This window comes from Coturnix japonica, chromosome 13, assembly GCF_001577835.2.
Source record: "Coturnix japonica isolate 7356 chromosome 13, Coturnix japonica 2.1, whole genome shotgun sequence".
Taxonomy (NCBI): domain Eukaryota; kingdom Metazoa; phylum Chordata; class Aves; order Galliformes; family Phasianidae; genus Coturnix; species Coturnix japonica.
Window position 1 is genome coordinate 384,192 of NC_029528.1, and position 24,317 is coordinate 408,508.

At 44.9% G+C, this 24,317-nt stretch overlaps 1 protein-coding gene across 4 annotated transcripts in view; it reads right to left on the bottom strand.

Annotated features, from left to right (window-relative positions):
* The window catches only part of TCERG1 (transcription elongation regulator 1), a 29,425-nt gene extending 10,983 nt beyond the window's left edge, over positions 1-18,442 (bottom strand). Inside the window, exons 1-14 of one of the 4 annotated variants that reach the window (XM_015875483.2) lie at positions 18,357-18,442; positions 17,345-17,570; positions 16,234-16,386; positions 15,772-16,006; positions 12,842-13,084; positions 9,013-9,075; positions 7,525-7,725; positions 5,775-5,890; positions 4,508-4,596; positions 3,945-4,105; positions 3,266-3,332; positions 2,356-2,491; positions 1,241-1,330; positions 419-537 (exon numbers count right to left, since the gene is read on the bottom strand). In XM_015875483.2, coding sequence (XP_015730969.1) covers positions 419-537; positions 1,241-1,330; positions 2,356-2,491; positions 3,266-3,332; positions 3,945-4,105; positions 4,508-4,596; positions 5,775-5,890; positions 7,525-7,725; positions 9,013-9,075; positions 12,842-13,084; positions 15,772-16,006; positions 16,234-16,386; positions 17,345-17,570; positions 18,357-18,442 — 1,985 coding nt within the window. The remainder of the gene's footprint in view (positions 1-418; positions 538-1,240; positions 1,331-2,355; positions 2,492-3,265; positions 3,333-3,944; positions 4,106-4,507; positions 4,597-5,774; positions 5,891-7,524; positions 7,726-9,012; positions 9,076-12,841; positions 13,085-15,771; positions 16,007-16,233; positions 16,387-17,344; positions 17,571-18,356) is intronic. The other 3 variants (XM_015875484.2, XM_015875485.2, XM_015875486.2) reach the window with 3 other exon arrangements.
* Positions 18,443-24,317: the final 5,875 nt, after the last annotated feature.

The following is a 24,317-nucleotide window of genomic DNA, read 5'->3' on the forward strand; positions in this document are numbered from 1 at the left end:
AGTAACAATTTCCATATTAAAGCAATCAAAACATTGTGTCACATTTTTATTAACACACTTTTAAACAAAAAAATGTCCTTTCAAATTCTCAAACTGACAAATCTTCCCTAACACTTCTCAGAGACTACAAGTATTCTTAGGAAACAGGGTTACTAAAGAACAACTCTGGTGGATCTTAAAAACTCACATTCCAGAGAACATTGTGGGAACTTCTTCAAAATGGCAGAAAACACATAAAACACAATAAAGCTCTATTATTTTATAGACTGAGTGCCAAGTAGGCAAAAAAAAAGTTTTAATACCTCATTTTTCTCCTCTTTGAACACTCTGAAAGAGGTTGATGAAGTTAATCTACCTGCCACCACAAAAATACTTGATTCTTACAGTGCTTATGAACATGAACGACAGAAGTTCCTACCTCGGATTAATCTTTGATTCTTCCATCATTTTCTTGAAATCCTCCTTGGCCTGCATTATTTTATTTTTCTTCTCCTTGCGCTCTTCTTCTGCTCGGGTTTTTACATACTGATCAAACACCTGTAGAAATAACATACAACATAAAAACCTGCAGCCACATCAGCTCTAGGAAAGGTGGGGGGGGGGGGAAATCCACTTCTTTCTGTCTCCCTTGGTCCCTTTCCTCCCACCACGGAACCAATAAAGACAAGGCAGAAAGAATGGTTACAAATGCATTGTATTTGAACATGTGAATTACTCCAGTATACTGAACCCCAAAATACTGAACGTGTGATCTGAGAGCAGTGAACAGTTCCTTACATGTTAATGTTAACATTTTACTGAGTAATCTGTTTTAAGCAAGCAGACACTCCTGGTGTTTTTGAGTTTTCATCCATTCAAAGCTTCCTGAGTGGGCAATTGCTTAAGAACTGAAAAGTGTTGGGGGGTTTTTTTTGAGTTTTTTTTACTATTATTTTTTCAACTGCATTAATCATCACTCCAGTAGTTTGAGAAGATGCTGAAGATTCTGACCATTTCATTCAGGTTGTTTCAAGTGTCTGTATGCATACAAGCTTTACTGCATTAAAATACTGTATCTTGAAACAGCAGAACTATCAATTAACTTCCTTTTTGGCTTTTTCAATTTCAAGACAAACCCTAATCATAACAAAAATTCCTTGCAACACTGATTACACAGGAAGGCTTGCATAGAGAAAAAAAAAATTGAGGATTTAGGTAACACCCACAGCAGCTGGAAGGAGAGTGAATTTAACTTCTTTACCTGTTTTCTCTCTTTAGGGTTGAGAAGTAAATAACGAGGATCAAAAACTATCTTGTGCAGTTCTTTCTCCCACGTTGAAAAAGCAGAGACCTTTAATTAAAAATCAAGTCAGACTTTAACTTATGGTTAACTTCTCTTAAATGTATACAAAGGTTGTACACTTTTGCTTAAAAAATATAGGACATGAAAAGACAGGGACAAACTCCCGGTGAAATTTTCATCACTAATAGATGATGAGCTGTGGGGGGCAGCCAGAGCAAACTGCAACACTAATTAGCTCTGAGAACTTTAAATAATAACACACACTTAATCACTCATTAAAATAACCACTGCTGAGTGACATTAAAAGAAAACTAAGAAGTCAGTCCTGAGATTTTATGTTCTCAGATAAAGTATAGAGCAGGCCCTGGATCTAAGTGTTATGATTTTTAAACAGCTCTGGTACAAGAGACTCCAACTTAAACAGGCTCAAGTTAAACTTAGGAAAGATTTATTACAGTAAACCCAAAAAATTTAATTGTTGAAACTAAATAAAGTTCAGTGGCAGTAGGAACCACCATCGCATGTAGTTAACTTCCAGAAAAACTGAATTTATATTCTAATCGTTCTGATAGATAAATCAGACTGACTAGTACAAAGGACATTTCCAATTTAGTTAACTAAAAATAGAAAGTCTCCCATTTAAGGATAAGGACGTACAGACTATTCACTGCTTTTCAATGTAATTTTACTACTTACTGGAACTTACTGATTTTCCCATGTAGGAACACCTCCCAAAACATTAAGTGTCCACTTCTTACTTATTTTCACTGGCATCTTTCAATTTTATGCTTACTTAACTTGGATTTTTTTTTCCCTCTCTCCTCCCCACTCACCTCCATCTTGAAACTGTTCAATTTCGCCTATTTAGAAATCAAAATGTTGCTGATTTTAACATTCAGTGAAATATAGGCTCTTGTACCAAACACAACCATGAATTGGAAGAACAGTGAAATTGTTTTCCTTGCATAAGATGCTGTCGGTCCTGAACTGACTAAGAATTAAGATTTCTGCCTGAATCTTCCTCTCACCCCTCCACTCAGTCACTCATTCACACACATGCTTATTTCCCTAACCCCTCTTTCTAGAAGCATGTCCTTGAATTGTTTCATCCGAGCCTCCAGAGGGACGATGGCTCTCTCTCGAGCAGCTTTAATTTCAGCTTCCATCGCAGCCTCCTTCTCTGAATCAATATCTTTGTTATCATCCTTCCTGGGAAAAAAAAAATAATTAAACATTCAGTATGTCCTGAGAAGTAGTAAGTCAGCCCAGCAGGTCAGAGGTTGAATGATACCAGGCCCCAACAGATAGCTCAGGCTAATTCAGAAGGACAGGCTTACAAGTCATGACTATTCTTTGACACTTGGATAGGAATGCTTTCATACTGAAAGAGTTCAAGCAACCAAGATATTTCTCAACAACTTCAGTGCCAACAAACGAGTCTAAGAACTTAACACATTCTGGCAGTGTTCAATGGCCTTTGCCAGATGTGCAATAGATTTTAGGTTGGCTGCACTAATTCTCCCATCCCCTGTTCAAGACCATGAGGCTCTGTGAAAAAGACTATGGGAGTGAATTCAAATTAAGAATACCTTACAATGATTACAGCAGAACATGTCGTAATAGAATTGATATATTTATCCATCAAAATATCTCTGGAAAGGAATGTACAATCTGTTGATTTCTATTTACTATGAGCAAAAGCGCTCAGCTCCAAACACAAACTCACAAACTATGAACAACTTTATGATCACACAAAATAACAAAACTGGGAAACTGTTTTTAAAATAGCATGTTGGAGTAACTCCGACTAAATAATGCCTATCGCTTCCATTACACAAAACAGTGTGAAAATGTAAATAGAACATTTAAACTACCATAACAGAGTGAAAACTAATCTTACAGATATAATTGCTATGAAAATCCAGACGGCTGGACTTTGTGCAGATACTCATAAGCAAGATAAACAACCAACTCCAAACTTACTTGCGTTTTTTAATTTTAATTGGCTCATCCTCATTTGCTTCTTCTGTAGATTCGTGTTCTTCTCTGACTGTAAGAGATTTCAGTACCACTTCAGATTTTTATCTTTGGTTACTCATATACGAAGTATTGTGCAAAAACAGAGGATGGACAATATGTGCAGTACTGCATTGTGGTAAAGGAAGAGGTGGTTTTAGTTGCTTCCAGAAAAATACCAGCAGAATGCACTGGTGGGACTAATGGACTTAGGGCAAGCTTTGTGTTTAAAATGGCAAACACTGACCCCTTATTTCCAGGGAAGAACTCAGACTAAACAGCCTAACAAAGCACATCTGGATCTCCTGGTCATGTACTTACACTAAGCTTTCCTCCAACTACCAAGCCCACATTCATCCCAGGACCATCTACCAGAACTCATACCAGAAAGATGTCTCAACGGAGAAGCCTCTTGCACATTCTCTGCTCTTGGCAGCTGTTTTCAAACTGTACTGCAGCTGATGTTCTTGCATTCCCACCCTCTTTCCTAAAGAAACTCCAAAGCTATATGCATTTATTTTTATTTTTTTTTATCTGCCTACACTTCTCTCACTTGTTTAGACATTACTCATTTTGGAAATAAAACACAAAATAAATGATAAATTATATTCGGGCTTTTAAAGGCAGGTGAGAAGAATGTTCTTACTAAGTTTTTTCCCTTCTTCCATTCCTTTTTTGTGAGGAGGTTCTTGAATAATTTTGTCTACATCAGCTCTTCCAATAAGGTCATCTGGTCTGTCCCACATAGAAAGACGTGTGGTAGGGTTATAGAAGAAAACACGCTCATCACCAGTCCACACCACACACCTACAAGTTTAACAGAAAACAAAATGTCTTGTTTTATCTTGTTATATCATGTTCACATTGCCATATGAGTATCTATTCCACATGAATAAAATTGGGTTGTTTTGGTCAGCAGCTGCACCCGTCCCTTCCCCAGAGCATAAGGGCAGAAGTAGTAAACAATTTTGGGGATCCAGAATTTCATTCCAGATCAGGAGGAATCAGCAGCAGATGAAGGGGAGCGGGGTATGGAATCTGTACAAGTAAGGCATCTCAGAGGGCTGAAGACTGCAGTCAGTGTGAGATACAGACTATACTATATAGAAGTCTGCTTCATGAACTATTACTTGTTCTACCTATCCAGCAACATTCCTTGTGATGTTTCAGTTCTCCAGTTGCAGGCTGTAGGGAAAAATCAGTACCTACCACGGGGTTCCTGGAATAGGGGTGGTTGCAACTGGCTTGGCTTTCTGAGCTGCTTTTTCTTCTTCAGTCATTTCTTCCTCTTTTGGCTCCTCAAAATAAAAACAAAGCAAAGAAACAAACAAAGAACAAAATCAAGTTACAGGATTTAGGCAGTGACAGCTAGGCAATTACTTGTTTATTACAGTGTAATTTACTTGTTTTAAACAAGCCATTGTATTTTGAAGCAGTGCTAATCACCAGCTCACAATTCCACTTCAACCACACTTCAAACAAAAGCACTGGAATTTCTTCACACAGACTGTAAGTGCTGCTCCAAAAACTCAATCTAGAAAACCTCCAAGTGTTTGCTTCACTTAAGACTTCAGTGAAACATTACTTAAATATTTTTCCAGATCTACACAAATCCTTCACACGGTTCATCAAGGACTAAATTGCAGGGGCAAAGAAATATGTATTTGTTCCTAAAATTTACTTATTTGAATCAAAGACGTGGAGCACGAAACAGACCAAAGTCCGCAATGACCTTTGTAATAGAAAGAAACAAACCAGCTGCTACCTCAAAAGTAAACAGCACATGGGGTAGCAAAAATAATCATTAAATTCTGCGTTTTTGCTAAGAAACGTATATACAAATCCACAGAAATCAATATAAAAACATTTATTTCATTTATTTTCACTCAATGCACCTGGGCATCTTCAAAACCTGTGCTTTCTCAGCATGACAAAATGCCTTTCTAGAAAGAAAAAAAAGCTGTTTTTTTTTACTGTAGCGTAAGCAGTGACTATCTGCTGGCAAATGCTTTCCTAACAAATTCAACAGACTGGATACAGCACATGGAAAAAATGTAAGTTCTGTTTCAAAGCAGTAAAGAAACAAAGAAATTGCAATTTAAGGATTTTAAAGGAAAAATTTTGTTTTTGCGAACACTCTAAGAAGAGCAAAAGATGATTATGTCTGTGCAATCGGATTAACTTTTTTTGCTATGTTCATATTAATTTTGTAACTTAAGTCTTAATTTTGAAACTTAAGTCTAATTTTGAAACTTAAGCCTATTTTTTCTTTTAAAGTTGTCTTTTTTTCTGCTAAAAAAAAAAAAAAAAGTTATAAGGGCAAAAATAAAAAAGGCTTTCAACATCACCCCAGAAATTGAAGAACTCAGATTACTAACCATGTTTCCTGTCAATAATGCCTGGTCTACAGATGCATCCAGCCCTGCAGGATGTAGGAACTAAAATGACGATACTATTTGGTTGCAAGGTCTTTTACCTCCTTTATAAGTTCTTTCATAGGTTCTTCCTTTGGCTCTTCTTCCTCTGTCTCCATTGGTAAAGGTTCCTCTGTAGGTTCTTTAATTGTCTCTTTAATCTTCTCTTCCAATTTTTCTGCGTAAAGATAAAACTTTCCTTAATATCATTAACAAACAACTATAGAAACAAATGTTTTCTCCACTATTGTCCAAGCACAATAGCAAAAACAATACTCTATTTTAATGTTTCACTACATTCCATTCTTCTTGGGCTTTACATCTGCTTATACAGATGGGATTATCTCCAATAGCAAGACCTACTTGGGACTGAAAAAGGAAGCCTTGTAAGATAGTCTATTAAAGAGCCAGCTGAATGTATCCACCCTTTGGACCAAGTGCAGAGTTCCACATTCTGGTTACAAAAAAGGCCAAGCATCGCTACAGGCTCAGAGCAGAGCGACTCAAACGCTGCACAGAGGAAAAGGAGCTGGGGTGGTTTGCAGACAGCCTGTGGAATGTGAGCCAGCAGTGTGCACAGGTGGCCAAGAAGACCAAGGACATCCTGCCTTGTATCAGACACAGAATAGACTGCAGGAGCAGGGAGGTGACTCTCGGTACTCAGTTCAGGTGAGGCTGCACCTGCAGTACTGTGCTCATTGCTAGAAAGACACTGAGGTCCTGGAGTATGCCCAGAGAAGGGCAATAGAGCTGTGAGGGGGTCTGGAGCACAAGTCTTACAAGGAGTGGCTGAGGGAACTGGGATGGTTCAGGTTCAATCCAGGGGAGGATCAGGGAGATCTTATTGCTCTCTACATCTCCCTGAAAGGAGGCTGTGGTGAGGCAGGGAGGGGGTCATCCTCTGCTCCCAGCTAACAGCAACAGGATGAAGGTGATGGCCTCCCATTTCACCAGAGATTCAGGTCAGATATTAAGAAAAAATTCTCCTCAGAAAGGACGCTGAAGTATGGGAACAGGCTGCCCAGGGAAGCAATGGAGTCACTGTACCTGGAGGTGTTGAAGAAAAGGGCAGATGCTGCACTGAGTGCCATGGGCTAGCACTAGTTGAATTATTAGAAAGATGGATATCAGTTACTTAAATAACTATACAAATGCTTGACATCTGTCTAAACAGTGACTTCTTGTTACTGAATGAACCATCGGACAATAAAAAGACTTTCTGGTCCAACTGGATTTTCTTCCCCAAAAAAGGCTTTATACGCTGAACAAGAGCCATGAGATTTTTCCTCTTTCTTCCTTCTTTCTGATACAAGTATTTTCCTCCAAAGGAATAACACCCACAGATACAAAGTGGATTAGAACAAATGCAAGTCATAGAACACAACCAGAGCACAACTTCTGAATTAGTGGACAGAAGGCAATTTCCTTTTTCTCTTTGTATTTCAAACTGTTCACAAACAGCCTTTCACATAGCCTTAGAATTTTAACGACTTCCATTTCTCCTGCTTTACAGTCTTTAAAATAAATGATGTTTTCCCCCATTTTCTATCTTTCTGTAATTGAGATTTTCTCAAATTTGCAAGTCTAAACAGTACTTACATCCTACAGGAGTGAAAAGGTGCGTCTGAAACTGTCACTTTCAGACTCATAAGCAACTTAAATGGATCCATACAATCAAGATGTAAAGATACGCTTAAAACAGATGAGGGATTAGAAAAATTCTTGTTCCCATTTCAAACACAACCAGCAGGAGTCTAAACAATTTTGCCTCTCTTACACAGTCATATTTAAAAACACACAACAAAACGGTACCTTTTTCTTTCAGTTCTTGGGGTTTTTCCCACGTCGACTCCAAAGTCCTGTTGTTGTAATAGTACGTCTTTCCATCTGCTGTTTTGTACTCTGTCCACTCAGAGACTGCTGTTGCTCCAGCCAGCGTGGCGGGTGAAGCAGCAATAGCGACCTGAGGATGGATCATTGGTACGATGGGAGGTGCCATTCCTGGCAAGACACCTACAGGAAGCAGGAGCAAACAAAACAGACAGGAGAGAAAAGAAAAGGAAACAAAACAGTAAGTGACAAAGAAATACCGAAGATCCCAAACCTAGCACGTTACTGACTGACTTTACAACTCATCATCCCACATCTAAAAGGTTATTCTACATTGAATTGGAAAGCGGTGCATTGTTATCAAGTTTTCTTCCTATGTATTAACGAACACTAATGCCCATATTACCAGGAAAGGTACATAAATACAAGTTCATTTTAATTAATATTTGATTCTGCACAGCACAAGGACAGCTGGGCTTTAGACGTTTGCTTTAATACATCAAAATGAGGTGCAATTTTAAAGTAAGCTTTTTATTATTTCTCTACAGCGATTTAATCTGTGGAACAGTTCTGCCATTTTAGGATATTCCTAAAGCTGCTGTGAAAAAAAAAACAGTGCTGGCTAACTGTGAGCCGCAGGATACATTACAGAGCAGAACTCTGCTAAGTCTTAAATCCTAACTTAAAAGTTAGCATCAATTCAGAGCCTTGGATAAAAAGCAAAAAGAATGAAACTATGACAGAGCTCATGATGGTTCTGTTCAATAGAAAAGAATGGCAAAAACCATCTTATTCACATCCTAAAGCAAAATGACAAGCAAATATGCAAAATAAAACAGCCAAAATGCTACATTACTATTTCTCTGCTCGATCAAACAAAATGGATTTGCTGAGCATGTTTTGAGGGACAACTTCTAGAAAAGCAAACTGCATACAACTAGCACCACAAGATCATCGTTCTGAACTTTAACATTTATGTGAAAATCGTTTCTTTGTAAATAAGGGAAAAGGCACTTATTATACGTTGCCATGAACTCATTTCAGCAAATGGCTTGTCTTAAATGCACACTTTGACAAATGGTGAGTTTTATATTACGACACACATACAGGCACACCAACACGCCAGCACAACCATGTCACTGCACATGTGGGGGGAAAACAAAAATCCACACACAGGAAACTACCAACTAAGAAGTATGGGCATGGAAAGGGTGACAGTTATCACAGAACTCAATGGTTACAGAACGCTGTACTGGATTTGATGTACAAAATTAGCTGACGCTAACAGTTAATTGGGAAAGCTACTTCCTGACCAAACATGATATTTGCATTTATACTGGTTTTGAAAATAAAGTGTGTAAATATTTTCAATCAACTGGGGAAGCAAATAAATAAATAAAATATAAACCACAACATTCACTACCATGCCAACTTACAGACAAAACGAACTAAGATGGGTTTGAAAATTACCGGTCTTGGTGGTAGCGACTGTCTTTACATACGGGCAGCTGACTATTTGCATCATTGCTACACCTGCAAAACGGATAAGCAAGCATGTTGGAAAGCTGCCATGGTACGTCAGCTACCACTGGGAGTCTGGGTGCTAAGATTTCCTGCCACAATTTGGGATGCCATGTTCAGCAGGCAATAAGAGCCTCCCGGCAAGAGAACAAACTTTCTTTGCACTGATATTTTATGTCAGATCCAATTTAAAATTAATCTGTAGCAACAGTTTCTACCTCCGTTAAACCATCTGTTTAGCAATTACTGGGATGCTGCTTAGGAAAAAAAATAAGCATACATCTGAATGACGACTCAGGGGTTTAAGTTCATCCAGGGGGAACAGAGCCCTGCATGCAGGGGCAGTACCACAGGAGCAGACTCTGCTAAAGGATATGATCTCCCTGGACAGCATTTGCTCAGACAGAGCCATTCCAGCAGCAAAGTGAAGCTATCAGTGCTGTCTGCACTCCGTTGCTGTGCCTGGAAAGAGGAGGGAAGGGCAGCAGGACAGTCAGCCCAACGAGCACAGTGGGGAGCTGTGGGGTGAGAGCCACACTCAGCACGGGAGCAGCCAAGGAGACTTGGGGTGGGGGAAGGCTGCAGCTGGAAGGATGGAGTACAGTAATAAAAGCAATGAAACCGCAGAGATACACGGCACTGCGCTACTGCAGAGGCAGCAAACACGGTCTTCATTTTTCATTTCCTAGAAAGCTGAGAGCTGAAAATACTCTAAAAACAACATCAGCCCTCAAAAGGCAGCACCACGTACTGCTCCTAAGAAATGGCACAGCCACAAAGGGGAAGCATCCAATCCTCCGCAATTAAATGGAAAATTCAGTAGGAAATTAGATAGGGAGAAGAAGAGTGCGTTTCCCAAACCCTTCATTTTTGGGTATGGAAGGAAATTGCAGAAGTTCTCTCTGCATTAGTCAGGTTTTGACACTTGGAAACTGAAAAGCTTCAGAAACTTCCTCCCCTAACCTGTACCAGTGCCCCCACGCAAAGTTGGAAAACTTCCAGTATAAAGTGAAATTAAACCCCTGGGTTTATAACAATATAACTGCAATTTTTCTTCAGTAGAGATCTAGTACCAAAAGCATATTAAAAATATTGCCAATTTATTTCAAAAATATTTGTGAGAAGATAGAATTGCAGTGTTCTTTACTAATTACTTCCATGAGAGAATCCAAACCAAGTTTTATAAAAAAGTATGAACTGAGACACAAAACCATTGACTCAAACAGCACTGAATGAAGTATTTGTCTGAATTTAGGAGGAATCATGTTATGTACTTCAAAATGAAGGAGAAAATTCGTTTTGTTAGGAAAGTTACAGCATGTCTTACACGGGGTCAGTACAAACAGTGCCGTCTGCGGGATCACTATATCAGAGATCCTGCAGTCAGAGCAGACTGCGCACATACCCGAGCTGTTTCCTCTGCCAACCTCCAACGTACAGCTCCCTTTTGACAGACGAATTAAGAGAAAGCAGACTTACTTTTTAAGATCTGAGATGAGACATCACTAATCTACTCCTCCATTGCTCCATTTCACAGCAGCAGAGTCATTTTGAACTCACAGGGCAATGGCATTCATCAGCTCTGTCTCTACAACTTGAGAACAATCCAGCTAATGTTGTGTAAGGTGCTGAATGTCCCAAAAATCTGCACATTACAACTTTGCAAGGCTTTTGGAATTCACCTTATACCGCCTTGGAGTCATCTTAGCTCCTTTTCACTTTCTTTTTATTGTAAAGTAGTTTAAAGATTATAAACTACTACTATCGAGCTAGAGCTGACTGAAAGGATTAAGCTGTTTTTATTCTGTGATCAGGCAAACTAGCAACTTAGACTCATCAGTGGGAAATACACTCTTTGCTGCTAAGGTATCCTCCCATGTGTAATGAGTTCAACCCAGAATGCTCATCTCACCAAAACCAGTACTAGGAAAGCTTTGGAAGAATCTCATTTTCAAGCACGAGTTTAAGAAGGAAAAGACTGATGCTCTTTCTCTGTCTTTCCTTCTGCAATACTCAATTTCTTTGACAAGCCAAACAAAACAAAACAAAAACAAAACAAAACAAACAAAAAAAAACAACAAACAAATCAAGCACACAGCCCCATCCAGTTCCACTGGCACTCATCTCCACTGCTTTAACCAACCCCATGTTAGCAGAGTTCACACTCGAGTAGCTGATTAAATTCCCCTAACATGCACAAACCCTTCATGCTTTGCTGATCCCTGGCAGACAACGTCAAGAACTGCTGCTAAGAACAGCTGGCTGACCGCTTCTGAGGCCACTTCTGCTGTTCTCTAAAGCTCTCCATACCCTGACATCAGCATTCTCCAAGTATCCTTTATCTGTTTTTCATTCAGCCTTGGATACTATGTTCAAAATAATATTTCTACCTATGCTAGAACAATCAGTGCTACACTGTGACTGCCTTTCTAAGCACAGCACAGATGAAAACAGCTTTACCTCACTGTTTGACAAAGAATACTCCTTTTAAAAGGAGCAACTATAAGTCGGTCTTCTTTTCTTGTTCCTCAAACAAATACTTTTTATTCCACATATTTCTAATTAGCAAAACTAATACCCATTTTAGCTGCCTTGACATTTCTATCTTTTGATAAAAGGTGTGGAAAATGTCCTAGAGATTTACATCTCATCCAATCCATTCACTGGGAGGTTAAGAGCACCTTTCCTATGTACTACACCCATGTACTGAAGGCACAGAGAAAAGGCAGCTTGCTCTGTCTGTACAAAAGCACAAGAAGGCAGCTCAGAGTCCTTCCTTATAAGTAGAAACTAATTCACATCCAACAAAACCACAACCTAAAACCTTTCCTTGCAAAAGAAACCCATCAGTGTATAGTTCAAGCTATTGCACATCAGGGGAAAAATAAAAGGTGATCACTTTTGAACTAGAACAGGAACTCAACAGGAACAAACTGAATTATTCAAGTAATTAAGAACCTATCAGGACCCCTTCAATAATTACAGACAGCAAGTCAAGTCTAAAGTTTTGCCAGCCTAAAATATCTATTCCAGTATCTATTTGATCAAAACCTGATAAGGTCTGGTTTATCTAGACACCAGAGAGCTTCCACCTAAGACTTCTTCACAGTAGACTTTACAACTGAATCTATCATCTTGAATGCCTTCATTTAAATTGCCCCCAGTTTAAAACTCCACATTTTGCTTTAATTTTCAGTATCACATTTGACAGCTGCAAAGAAGAGAGCTAAAAACACCTGACATCATCAAGGGCAATACACCTGAATGGTAACTTTTCCTGCTTACAAATTACTTTAATCTATTTCTGGGGGTGTAGAGGAGTATAATCCATTTCCTAATAAGTATTTAAACAAGCGGCAAAAAATTAAAGTGATACTGTAATTAGTAGTAGTAGTAGTAGTAGTGACTGAGAATTACCATATTCTCAGTCACTTACAGATTCTGTCCAGAATCTCACTTTTAAATAGGACGATGAGGTAGACACATGCCATAAGACAAGAACTGCACTAAACACTTCCTGGTATTTCCAGTAATCTAAAAACCAAGAAGTTTACATGTTTAAATGCACCTATCTTCTGATATGGACATTAAAGAAATAGCAGTCAAAAATTTAATGTTCACTGTTAATTAAAAAGTCTGTCTGCTATCCCTGAATTCTTTCAGAAATACTCTATGTGAGAGGATTCAGGCAAGTTCTATACACAGTGGACACATGAGTGCAAACAAATTGACAACATGGACATGTAGCGGACAAGACAATTACAGTTTGCCAATTTACCTGGAAGTGGAATAGGCATGCCAGGAAGGGGGACACGAAACGGAGGTACCATTACTGGTGGAAAAGCAGGAATTGCTGCAGTTGGTTGAGGTACTGCATGAGGAACTGCAGGAGGCAATGTCTGTGGGACTGGCTGGGGTACAGTCTGCACAGGTGTAGCAGAAGGAGCAGAGGTTGAAACACTGACTGATGGTGTGGCAACTGAAACACCCGAACTTGGGGTCTGGTCTTGTGTAGTAGGTGCTGATAAAAAACAAACAAACAAACAAAAAGAACACCTTGTATCTCGGAAACTACAATATATTCACTGCAAACAAACTGGCTGCTCTGTTTCCCAGCAGATGTTACTTAAGCAGGTATGCTTAGAATCAACAGGAAGACACTCTTGCACAGAAAACAGCGTTTGTCTTCTCAGTAACACTAAATATTCACAAAGGAAGTCCATTTCAGATTTTACTTTGTACCATTCATTACTCCTAACAAGTCTGCATAGTGGTGGCAAGAGTACAGCAAAGGACAAATCAGAGTTCATTCAATAAATACATTAAATTCTACTCTGCATCCCTGTTCGGAAGAACAGAAAGAGAACATTACAGAAAGTTTCACATGGAAAAAGCTTATTCTTGTATTGAATTAACAAACATCCTATTTTAGTGAGCATAATAAACCAGCACGTGCATGACAATGGTCCATTTAAAACTATGCTCATGAATTTGTGATCCAAGAATGGAAAAATGTCAATTAAGGAATGTGTAATTAAGCATGGAAAAGGAAAGTACTTTTTGTTCTGAAGCTGCAAGAACTTTCTTGGTTTTCGGTGCCTCCCAGTGGAAAAATACAATACCAGCATTCAATTCAGCAATCCCTGTAGCATGACTGAAATCAGCACGGAACCAGGAACAGGGCTACATGACAAAGCACTGGCAAAACGGAAACTAGAGAACTGATGGCTCAAAGTCATTGACCAGCCTCGAAATTCATACTCTGAGGTTTGGGAGAGGAGGAACTGTTCAAAATTTTGTTAATTAAAAAAAATCAAAATCCCCAACTCATAAGCACACAATATACGGGCACCCTGGATGCCTTCTTTATTTAACTACAATCAGAATCACTCCCAATCTGCTATCGGTATTAAGCTGCTTAGAAAAAGGTTTTTGGTCTGTTGTCCTTAAGTGCTTCAGGACTAGAGAGAGTTCTTAGCCTAAAATTTAGGGAAACAGAGACAAAAGTGAGCAGGTGTCTTGTTTTAAGGTCCTCACCAAATCAGTACCAGACAAGGATTGAGCTTACCAGAAGCCCCAGACTTCTACAGGCCAAGCCTGAAAGTTGTAAAATTATTTCAACTGATAAAATGTTTTCACCTGGGCACAGACACCAACAGTCATAGTTCTTGAAAGCAAAGACAAAGCTTAGCAGGTAGAACAAGCAGAAGCAGAACAGTTTTAGCATTTTGTATTAAGACAATTTGCTTCAGAGGAGGTACATGAAGAGTGACGTCAAAACTAGGCGCAGTTCTCAGAGACCTATGCCAGCACCTAACATTCACCTTCTGCCTGCTTCCAGTTTCTCAGCCTCAGGTGATGACACACCCAACCTATTTCAACAAAGCAGCTGATCACAGCTTTATCTTTCATAGTAAAGCTCTAAAAAGTTTTGAGCAAAGCAAATATTTCGCTCCTTCAATGACCTCCTTTCAGGACTAACAAAGCATACCCTGGGGATTACCCAAACTTCCAAACTTCCTTCCAAACAAAGATACCAGAAGTTAGGGTTAAAAAAATTAAGTTTGACTTGTTCCTCCTGCAACAGCATAAAGGTCAAATATTTCAGTAGAACACATCTGTGTGCTACAGCTGCAGTTCAGACAGCTCAGCAATTACTCACCTTCTGCAGATGCTTTTGCCTGGCCTTCTGTACATGTTTCTGCCAGCACAGTTACAACAATAAGGGCTATCAAACAACAGGCTTCCAGAGCAGCAGAGATGCTGTGCTTTCAGTACCCTGCACACAGGCATAACACTAACCAAAGCATTTGTTAATTAGCATGCCTTGCTTTGTCCACACCCGGTGATTTTACTCAATTGCTTGCTGGTGATATATTCATGCAGATAGATTTGAGTACCTAAGATAAGGATCTGCATCAGTGTTCTGCACTAGAGGCATTTGTGAGCGTATATGTATATTATAAACTATTGTTTGATGCAGTTGCTACATATAAACATTCATTACGTCCATGTTGCATAAATGAAGACCCCTAAACTCTTGGGGTTTCTCAGTAAGAAAATCCTTAAAATCAAAGACTTAAACCATGTAATCAGCAGTAATTTTCAAAGGTCATCTGTGAATAACAATGGGCTAAGGACTTTCTTTTTCCGCTTTTGTGCTACTCCAGCAAATGGGAACTTGGGATGCTCAGCCAGGAAGCTACTAGTGATAAAAATAAGACATCAGAAGGAGCTCTATTCTGCAGTCAACCAATTCCATGTAGCCCAGAAACAGCGCTGAAAGATTTCCTCTTAAAGCAACAAATGCAGTTCTGGAATCAGAGGAAATTGGTACAGTTGTAATTCCTACCTCAAATCATTTTTTTTTGCGAGATAGTTTTAAAATCAATCAAAAGGAAATGGATGCATAATAGCTTTGATGTGATGTGATAACAGTAGGGGGGAAAAAAGCAAACACACAAAGACCTAAAGAAAAAGAGTTTCACGCTGACTGAGAGATTTATCTACCCCAGCACAGCACTACTTCAACTCTTCCAAATCAGAAATAAATACATAAATAAACAAACCCCATGCAATGTTCTTATGGATTAAATATTGCACACTCGATGTGGAAATTGCTTCCTTCTGGATACTAAGCTTTTGCTGCAGCAGTTCCCCATAGCAGCACCCCAACATTGCAAAGCTGAGGAGCCCTCAGGTACTCACTGGAATTTGTCTGTGAAACCGACGTGGCCGTGGTTGTGGTAGAGGTTGTGGAAGACTGAGTGCTCGAGGAGGTTGACGGCGATGCAGCTGCCGCGGCACTGCTGGTTGTTGGTGTGGAGGCACCGACCTGGGCCTGAGCTGCCAGCATTGGTGTCAGCTCTGACTGCTGGATGACTTTCACCCCATCTGGCTTAGTCCATGCTGACTCACGCGTCCGTGCGTTGTAGAAATAGACCTAAGAGTTAAGGATGTCACTATCAAACAGGTGCTTATCTGAAAGGGGAGAGTTTATCAGTGCTGTAGCTACTCCTGCTCTAAGAACAATTAAGTAATTTTAATAAGAGAATCAATAGAATTATACAGGATTTTACCATGCAATCTTTGAGCGCGCACATGTAGGACTGTACAGGGTAACATAGCAGCAAACACCCATTACTCTGCTGCCTCTGGTGACCATCTCACCTTGCCATCCGGAGTTTTGTTTTCTACCCATATCTCCTCAGCTGGGGGCATTGCTGGTGTCCCAGGGGCACTGACAGGTGGCATTCCTGGAGGGAACATCATTCCAGGAGGTGGTGGCATGCTGCCCATGGGAGGAGGCATAAATGGTGGTCTCTGAAGGCAAATAATAGTAATAATGTCATACCATGTTCAAAATAGACTTGCATTTATTAAAGCATCACCGCTCATTACAACTATGCTAAGGTTAACTGCCCATCTTGAGAGCTTTAACAAACCAACCTCAGCTTATAGAACCAACAGGCTCACAATATGCTGAGACTAATCCTGCAGATGCCAGGAACACTCAAAGTTAACGAAGAACAAAAACCACAACAAGCACCAAATGTACTGCGAGGTAAAGAATTTCTCCCTCAGACATCAGTAGCATTGCTACGTGCTGCTGATTTGGTCAGACCCTGTGTCAACTCTCAGGTTCTTTCAGATGTTTGCTCAGTGTTTGTCCACTGACAATTTCTGGTGCATCACCACTGATGTAACCCTTTGAATACAGCACTGAAACAAAACATACTCAATTACCAATTACAAATCTGCTTATCAGAATTACTGCTTGCCTATCTGATCAGTCACTTGTCAATCAGAACTAACAGCAAACTTCCACAGCAATTGCTGCTATGATTCATGCTGGAACTCAGGTAGAATTCAGCTCACTGCACTGCAGTCCCTTCTGCCCTTCTGCTCCTCTATGTTCATTCCCCATTGCTCAGTAAGCAATCACAGCACACCAGAACACCCCAGAAGGCCAATACAAACTTCAGGTGTGTGTTTTTCCAAGCGCAAAGGACTATGCAAATCTAACTGCTGCATTCTGCATGGCTGCGAGGCACTAAAATGCAGTTCGGATTTGGTTAATGCTGGTGGTGAACTCACCCTGCATAAACCATTAACACAGAATTGCTGTAAGGAGTTGAACACGGGGCTCTTCATACTGCAACACATCATCTTGAGTTCCATAACACCACACAGAAGCTGTGTGCCATCCCAGCTGCTTTCCTCACCCACCTCAATGCTCTCATCTTCCTGTTCCCACACACAAAGTGCTGCCCGTACATACCTGCAGGTGTGGGGGTCCCATCGGCGGAGGGATCCCTCCTGGAGGCGGCATCGGAGGCATGTTGGGGTCGAAGGGAGGGCGCCCGAAGGGGGGTCGCGGCGGCGGCGGGGGGCCCCGCATCATCCCGAAGGGCGGCGGGGGCCGCATCAGCGGAGGGGGGCCACGCATCACCGCGTTCGGGGGCGGCGCCGGGCCGCGGAACCGCAGCGCCTGCTGCTGGGCCATCCTGCGGGAGGGCGAGAGAAACTGAACCGGGTATCGCTCACTGCTGAGCTGCAGGAAATCAGTGCTTGTTAAAAAAAGAAAGAACAACAACAACAACAACAACAAACTAACAAAACTCAATTGGATGAGGAAAAATTGCCAAACCGTAATTATATGCGTGTATGAAATAAAAAAACTACACTAACAGCCTCGGTAGGTTCTTCCCTTCGCAAACTCAAAGGACGTCACTTATTAACTTCTACGCATAGAAACCACCACCCTGGAGCTCCGCAAGGCCCGGGGCCCGAACACACACACACACACACACACACACAAACACACACACAAACACACACACAAACACACACACAAACACACACACACACACACACACAAACACACACACACACAAACACACACACACACACACACACACGTGCAGGGAACGCCTGCCCGGGCAGCGCCGAGCGCCGCTCCCAGAGCGCAATGCCGGGCCCGCTCCGGGACCGCGCGACGGGAGCGCGGAGCAGCAGCAGCAGAGCGGCACTGCCCCGCGGCACAGCAGCGCCGGGCCCGGAAGGAGGGGCCGCGTCCCGCTCCGCACCCTCACTCCCCATCCGCCCCCGAGGGCCCGGCCCGGCGGCCCCGCGCGGCGCGGACAAAAGGCGGCACACGGGGCGGAAGGGGAGCGGAGCCCGCGGCCCGGCCTCCCTCAGCCGCCGCAGGCCGCGCCGGGCCTCGCCGCGGTGAGGCCGCAGGGGCCGGTTTTGGCCTTAGCGCTCGGTCGCGGCCCGGCGCCGCGCGGTACCTGAGCTCGCCGCCGAACCGCTCCGCCGCCGCCTCCCCTTCGCCGCCTCCAGTCCCCGCGCCGCCGCCGCCGCCCCGTTCCGCCATCGCCACCTCGCAGCGACGCCTAGCCGCCGCCGCCCCGGCCAGGCCCCGCCGCACCCCATTGGCCGCCGCCCACGCCCGTCAGCGCCGGCGGGGGCGGGACCGCTCCGCCATTGGTCGCTACGCCCGCCGACTTTGAATGGGGAAAGCCAGGCGCGACGGGATTGGCTGCCGGGGGCCGTCCCGCGCCGCTCGCGAGGCGGTCACGTGAGGCGTGACCCAGAGAGAAGACGGAAAATGACGTCACATCCGCCGGAACAGGCCGCAGGGAAAAAAAAGACGACAGGAAGCGCCTCCAATCAGAGCGCAGAGCTCATGGAGCACGGGAACCAATCGGAGCGCGCAGGCAGCCGCGATCTCCCAATCACAGAAGGCGAAACAGCGCCCAATGAGAGGGCACGGATTGACACCGCCTGGCGGGGGCGCTGCGCTGGGACAGGGACAGTGACTGACAGTGACTGACAGTGACTGACAGTGACGGGCGTTGGGGCGCGGCTCGGAGCGGGCGGAGCCTGCGGAGCGAGCGGAGGACGGCGCGGCACCGCCCTGCGGGATGGAGCGCCCAGCGCCCGCACCTTGTGCACAGCAGGAGCACTGTGAGCGCTGTGTGACTGCAGGACGTGAAAGCCAGTTCTGGACACGGTTGTCTAGATCCTCCCTTAGCAGCGGGTCTGTCCGTCTGTCTGTAGCGTCTTTCATCCTCTTTTTTCATCTGCTTGTTTCAGGGTTGTCTCAATAATTCATTAATGACGGGCTGGCAGAGAGGAGCAGCTGCACGGCCCCTCCTCGTGCTCAGCTGAGATCAGGCCCCACAGCACAATCCTGCAGTACAGCCCTGCAGCACAGCCCTGCAGCACAGCCCTGCAGCACAGCCTTGCAGCCTCGCAGCACAGCCCCAGCCTCACTGCGCAGTTTGTTCTCTCAAGGAAGCATCATTCTAATTCTGAGGCTGCAGCTGTTCCAGGAGCAATGAATGGTGAGATGCGATGGATGTGGTGTCAGCACCGTGTGGCTTTTGGAAATGGAACCATCTATTGCATTGCAAATACCCAGCTTTAAACTTTACCCAGGATTTAGTTGAAATCTCGATTTTTATTCCACAGGTTGTTGAGGGGGGGGGGGGGCACTAATTGACAGCACAATTGACTAATTGACTCTGGGAATGTGGACACAATGGGAGCGGTGGGACGCAGCCTCCATCACGGCTGAGCTGCTCGTAATGCACATCATGGGCAGGAATCCTCAGGGCTGTGGCTGGAAACACATCTTGGTTTTGCTCCTCAGGGCTTCAGCCAGCACTTGGCCTTGGAGCTGGATCCGTTCACGGAGAGCCCAGCACTGCACTAGCTCCAGTGACTGCAGACCTGCAGGGCAGTGAGCAGAGATGTGACGGTGCAAATATGATGTCTCCAAGGCAAGAGGAGCATTCAGAGAACTGCTGTAAGACCTGCAGTCAGGGAAGCAGCAGCAGCAGCAGCAGCCTGGTGCTCCTCCCCACTGCTCCTTCCTGCTGCACCCATGGCCCTGCAGCTCAGGAGCTCAGCAGCAGTTGGTTCTGCACCAAGAACCACAGCACAGAGCTGTTGCCGTGGGGCCATTGGGAAGGGAGCGCTTTCTTGTAGAGGTTTCTAAAGGTCCCACCTTTCCAAGTGCTCAGGTTGCTGTAATTTTTAAAGGAGTGTTTTTTAAGTGGTCCCACATCACTGCCAGACACACAGGAAGGACGCTTATAGTTCCATGCTGTGTGTGCTCCCTTCAAATCTGACCAAATTCCCAAGTTCCTTCGGGCATATCAGGTGGCCTTTTCCTCCCTGCTCACAGTGATGTGACATACACTGACCCCAGCACTGTGCCAGGCACCCCCATGTGCTGCCCCAACCCCACAACATCCAGCAGCTCCACCACAGGCTCGGAGGTGCTGACATGCTGTCATTCTTTTCTATTTTTATTTCAGATTTCAGGCTGAAGTGTGATGCTGAATTAAAAATCTTGCCCTGGGCTGTCTGCAGGGCCTGCAGGCTACTGCTGTGCCTGCATCTGCCAAGGAGACCCAGGGGTGCCGTGTCAGAGGGGCAGGCCCAGCTGGAGGGGGCAGGCAGCACTCCTGGCATCCCCATGCCTGAAGTCCCCATTCTCAGTGACCCCATTCCTTGCCCTCCCTCACCCCCTGTGCTGCACAGCAGGACCATGGGCTCAGTGTGGGCAAGGTCTGCACAGGGGCATGCTCTGCTCAGCCTGGTACAGACTCCCAGCTGCCAACATTCCCATAATAAATAATGCAGCAGACAGCAACACAGAACATCCATGCTGGGAATCCTCTAACGATGCTGTTCCCTGGCACCACAGCCCCAGCACAGCAACCTGGAGGGCTCAGGAGGCAGATTTGAGGGCTGACACCCAGTGACAACCCCTGCCCTGTGTACAGCACATGCCCCTCACATCCCCCCAGCTGCTGTGAGCACTGTGCTCCACCTTGGGGCAAGGCTTGTGGTGGCTGTGGGGAGGCACCTGTGTGGGAGCACGTGGAGGCAGATGGCTCTGGGTGCTGTTAAATTTTAATGAGGTGTGTCCCTGCATGGCACATCCACTGCCACACAGCACAGTGCACACAGTCCCTGGGCATGGAGCAGCTTCTTCTAGCCTCATTCTTTCCCTGTGGTTCCATGAAGAAAATCCATCTTTCTTTCAGCACAAGGTGCTGAGGTGCTTTCATGAGAGAATAGAAATCCAGATGAATCAGCTGCTTTGCAATTAGAAAATACTCAGTCTGTCCAGCCCCCCCCCCCCCAATTCCTCTGTCCCCAGCAAGATGCTCCTCTCCTGGCACCCTGCATGCACCCCACATGAGCCTGCACCCCCTGGTCATGCTGCTTTGGGCCATGACTGGTGCTGCTGAGAAGGGACTGTGGCACTCGGCTGCAGAGATAGGACAGGTTGGAGGGTGCCCTCTGGCATTGACAGCAGAGGGTCCTCAAACCTGGGCCTGTTTGAAGGTCATGGAGTGAACACAGCCAACAAAGCTGGGCCAGCTTTCCTGCTGGTGGGCACAGCACGGCTCTGCACTGCAGCATCTTCACAGGGTTCCAGGCCCTGCAAATGCCCCCAAAGCCATGGGGGGCCCTGAGCAGCACCCACCCATCACGGCAGCCTGGGATGTGGCAGGAAGGTGCAGCCTCCCAGAGACGCTGAACTCTGTGTGAGTCCGGGGAACACCCCCTGCTTGAAGAGCAGCCACATATCTGACACTAATGGAAAAAGACCATTAAAAAGCTTTATGATATTCTGTTCTCCTACTTCCAGTCCCTCTCTCCCTTCATTGCTGCTGGCATTTTATGAATTATTGATGCGTCGAGGTGCTCTGCTCCCCGGTCCCTGCACTGCTGCTCATGGTGCCTGCGCTGCTCCTTCCCAGGCTCCATGGACCTGGGCTGCTCAGCACAGCCACCAGCATTCAGTGCCCATCGGGTGCCCGGTGGCACAGCATGAGGCCCTGGGCTATGGGTTCCCCAGGGCAGGGCTGAGTGCAGAGCCCCGGGGGCAGCAGGAGGCACAGAGGAGCAGGTAAAGGCTGAGGGGGCTGCCCAGCCCAGAAGGCAGCAGGAGCATCCTGGGGAGCAGGGGCACGGCTGGACCCTGAGGGCAGAGCTGTTGCAGAGCTCCCTGTGCAGTGCCACGGCCTCCGGGGAGCTTTTGGCTGCCAGGCAGCACCGTACACTGCAGCAATGTGCTGCTTTGCCTGTGCTTCAGCTCTGCAACAGAGTCCTGGGTAATGGCATCAGTGTTCAGTCCCAGGACATGAGCTCTCACGGCCAATTGCCTCAGGTTTCAGTGGAGGGGGCTAATGCATTTTCCATGTTGCTGTGTGTGCACGTGGCACAAGGCCCATCACACACGTGGTGCTGCCGATCAGACCCGGCTCGCTCACGTGTCCACTCACAGATACCTGGGCCTTCCTGCATCCCTGGTCAGCGTGGCTGTGTCTGCGGGGTGAAAGGACTCCCAGCTGTGCCTCCACATGGGAGCAGTGTGGGAGAACAGCCTGGGATGGGGGCCTGGTCCTGCAGAGTGTGGGGCAATCACAGCGGCCCCACAGCACAGGGGGTGAGTGGTCCTCCTGTCCCGGCAATAGGCAGAAGTTGGCACACTTTCTTGGATGCTTTGGTGTGTTCTCACTGCACTGCTTAAGGGAGAAATGTTCTTCTTTCTTTCTTTCTTTCTTAGGCAGAAAACTGCACTCAGGCTGTAATGTGGTAATGTTTGTAGACTAATCTATTCTGGCATTTGGGGAAGATAACAGATTCAGAAACAACTGAGATATCAAACATTAAATAGTGTGCCTGACTCGGGTCCCCACACACTGTGCTCTGGCTGCAGGGTGGCTGCTCACACCGCTGTCTGCACTGCAGTCCCTGACTCCATGCTGCACTGCTGCTGCGCACACAGCCCGGGACAGCTCCATCCTGCAGCAGCCTCAGCAGTTCCTCCTGCCCAACTCATTTGCTGCTTTGTCTCTGGGTTTGTCTTCCAGCCCTGATGTCCCTTCACATGTTTTGCTGTGTGAATTTGAGTCTATCTGAGATGGCTGTGAGCAGCACAGTCCTACAGGTGGCTCTGGAAGAGGATTTTAAACACCGGAGATCAAGGGATGTTCTCTGCATGCCATAAGTGCTGCAGCTCTGTGCATGGCTCAGCTCACTTAGGAGAAGAAAAACCTAAGGTTTCCCTGCAAATCCACCTGCTCACACCTCTCACAGCCCTCACATGCTCGGTGTGCTCCAGCACAGCACAGGATGGCTGTTCAGACACTCTTGTATCTGCTGCCACATTTACAGCCCAGAAACGTTTAGTGAGCCCTCACCAAAGCTCTGTCAGGAAGCACAGCAGCTCAGCAGAGCAGAGCCCTCTCCCATGCAGTGCTCCATGTTGAGGGCATCACCCCCTGGTCCCACACAAGCTCCACGCACCCAACACTGCCCTGCACAGTGGCTGTGCCGGAGTTCCTTCCATGCACTGGGAGCTTATTTCCAGCAGGCAGGCTGAGGGCATTCAGCTCATGCAGTGCTGTTTCAGGCCAGCTAATGTTGGTTTATATAATGGTATTGCACACTTTGAATTCTCTTCAGATTTTAAAACAAAGATTTCATTTCATCTGCATGCTGCGTCTCCATTTAAATTCTATTGAAGACATGGTGACACAAAGCTCTATATATATCATTCTGAATTTGCTTTAAGAAACAATGTCTAATTCATGTCTTGATGATGGAAGAATTTTGTTTCTAACATTTCCGAAGCACAACCACTGTCATTAAAGACAAATTTGCCTAATTGCCTTAAAACACTCCGCTCTGAAGGTAACCAGCACAGCTGCAGGGCTGGAATGACTCCTCCTGCACCTATGGGTGCAAAGCAGTGTTCTGCTTTGAGCCCATGTGTTCCCACGTGGCTCTGATCAATGCCCACCTGATGACACTCAGTGTCTGCAGAGCAATGGAGAGGAATGCAAGGAGTGAGGTGGGATGATCTGCTTGGGTTGGAACTGGGTGGGATGAGAAACTGCATGTCCTGGAGGTGGGATGGAGGCCCTTGGGGTACCCTGCAGTGTCCCACAGCCCATCCTCCCCTCCTGCCCCCGGCTCTGTGCATCTTGGGGCTTCCCCCCCACACCCTCCCAGGATATCAGCTGTGCTTCTATTGATTTCCACCCCACATTTGTTTTTGCTATTCATTATTAATGGGATCGTTTTTCTATCCTTCGTGCATGAAGGCAAATTTTGTGTAAAAATCAATTGAGTGAGCACCGCCAATGGCTTGTTTGGTTTTCTTTGCTTTCATCTCTGGTGTGCAGTCCCCGGGAGACACAGAGCAGGATATTAAGGAA